The sequence below is a fragment of the Apis dorsata genome, unplaced genomic scaffold, assembly GCF_000469605.1.
Source record: "Apis dorsata unplaced genomic scaffold, Apis dorsata 1.3 scaffold_170, whole genome shotgun sequence".
Classification (NCBI taxonomy): domain Eukaryota; kingdom Metazoa; phylum Arthropoda; class Insecta; order Hymenoptera; family Apidae; genus Apis; species Apis dorsata.
The window spans coordinates 561,398-563,564 of NW_006263458.1; the positions used below are offsets into that span (position 1 = coordinate 561,398).

The 2,167-nt window shown below is 28.4% G+C and overlaps 1 protein-coding gene and 1 long non-coding RNA gene across 3 annotated transcripts in view; one reads left to right on the forward strand and one right to left on the reverse strand.

Annotated features, from left to right (window-relative positions):
- LOC102677207 (G-protein coupled receptor Mth2-like) overlaps positions 1-1,999 on the forward strand; it is a 4,030-nt gene extending 2,031 nt beyond the window's left edge. The window contains exons 4-6 of the mRNA XM_006614173.2: positions 30-263; positions 644-928; positions 1,233-1,999. Of these exons, the coding sequence (XP_006614236.1) occupies positions 30-263; positions 644-928; positions 1,233-1,708 (995 nt within the window). The 3' untranslated portion in view covers positions 1,709-1,999. The remainder of the gene's footprint in view (positions 1-29; positions 264-643; positions 929-1,232) is intronic.
- Positions 71-677, reverse strand: LOC116185409. 2 transcript variants are annotated; one of them, XR_004150252.1, is made up of 2 exons: positions 541-677; positions 71-427 (listed from the first exon to the last, which is right to left on the reverse strand). It is a non-coding gene; the product is annotated as an uncharacterized LOC116185409 (long non-coding RNA). The 2 variants fall into 2 exon arrangements; XR_004150253.1 differs by having other exon boundaries at positions 536-670.
- Positions 2,000-2,167: the final 168 nt, after the last annotated feature.

Genomic DNA, 2,167 nt, shown 5'->3' on the forward strand with positions numbered 1-2,167 from the left:
GCATATTAACATTAACGAAATTGTTTTAGATCGCGTAATAATAAGCGCAGACTCTCGAATTACGATCTACGCTTGTGGCCTTTTAATATCTATACCATTCTTAATTCTTACAATCACTGCGTATTCCATCACACCAGAGTTGAGAGACGTATATGGAAAAACAGTGTGTCGTTATTGCGGATGTTTGGCTCTTGCTTTCGTCATGTTAGTAATCATACAATTATGGAATATAGAATTGTCGAACCAAACTTGTATAAATATAGGTAAGATGATATATTTGATATCTAATAAGTCATATAATCGTTAAATATAGATAAAGTTTCTTACATGAAAAAAAAATTCTTAAGTACTTTATCTGAAATTATCAGATATTGTTACGACAGAATTGTATCTGAACTTAAATTTCTTATTATTTAAATGAAAAATTCTAAACAGTGAAAAGAAACAATAACACGCATTATATAAATTCTAGTTATATAAGTCATAATATATTCTTTAACGAGTTCAAATGAATGAAATTATATTCTATTGTTACCGTACACAATGTAATTAATCCAGTGAAATATTATGAAGTTGAATGATATAGCAAAGCTCAATGTCGTTTTTTAGAATTTAAGATCAACAATGCGATTGAATTTTCCAGCATTCATTATCCAATTTTCTTTCATCGCCTGCTTCTTCTGGCTAAACGCGATGTGCATTGAAATGTGGTTATTAGTGCGTTTCTACGTCGGTAAATGTAGGAACAGAGGATACTGTCGGGAAATCTGCAAAAGGACGGAATCAAGAACGTTATTTTTTTGGTATTCTTTATGGTGTTGGGGTCCCTCGGTGATACTTATCCTCGTCTCAATGATCATGGATCTTAATCCGATGATACCTGCGACTTACGTGAAGAATTTCGGCAAGGAAAGTTGTTCGTTCAAAGGTAAATTAAATATTTGAATTTCATTTCAGATTAACACGAAACATTTTGAATAAATGTATATATAATTTATTGAATGATATAATAAGGATTCTAGTTGTCGTTCTTATTTTTATGACATTTTCAAGAAATTCTTTTGATTTCAATTTAACCTCTATCGATATCCATAAAAAAAAATTTCACAGAATTATTATTAATGATATTAATCTTGAAATACATATAAATGATAAAATAATATTCAGTAAAATATTAAAAACATATCATTGTTAAATGAAAATTTTTAAAATTATTATTCTTGAATTTGTAGCTGAAGACAAAGCGATACCATACTTTTATATACCAATTGGATTACTTCTCTTTGGAAACGTGATTCTTTTTATTTTAACTTTCATCAAATTGACTAAATATCAAAGGGATCTTGACTTGAGACGTCTTAGGAGAAACGAACCATCGGATCAAGACGATCGAAGAACTCTTCGATATTTAATGAAAACCGCATTTGTCTGCATGCTAATTTTTTTCTTGATGGGCCTCAATTGGTCGATGGAATTAATATCCTGGTACATCAATGGAGATTCTTTTGACTGGTCCTCCTTCGATCTCGTAAACGCTCTTCAAGGTGTTCTTATTTTTGGTTTGTTCGTACTACGAAGACCACCGAGGGACTTTATATGGAATAGAATACAAAAATTTCGAGGTATTAATGAAATACCAGAACGAGAAATTGGAAGCATGGAATTGGGTCTGCTTCAGATGATGAATGATGATCCTGTGCCTAGATAGATATGATTATTGTTTAAAAATAATTTATTTTTCGATCCTTTCTCAAATTTGTTAAAACATCATAAAAGGATTACAAATCAACTGCCGAAAATGCTTGAAAGTTCCTTGAAGAGATGTACAATTTTAGTATAATTTATTTATAAAGTATTGAATTAGTCAAATATGGAAAAATTGACAATTTTTACGTATTTATTTTAAACAAGACTTATCGACTTATTATTTATTAATTAACGAGTTAGAAGAAATTAGTTATCTCACATCATATGAACAATATATATTTCATTAACATCATGTATAACAATTTATTTTGTATATCATCTTGATTTCAAATAAGCAATGTGATTTATAATTTATTTAAAAGAACTTGATTATGTGTTATGAATACAAGAATAATTTTATATTAATGAAAACTAGATATTATAGATTATGTATAAGTATATATATATATATATATATATA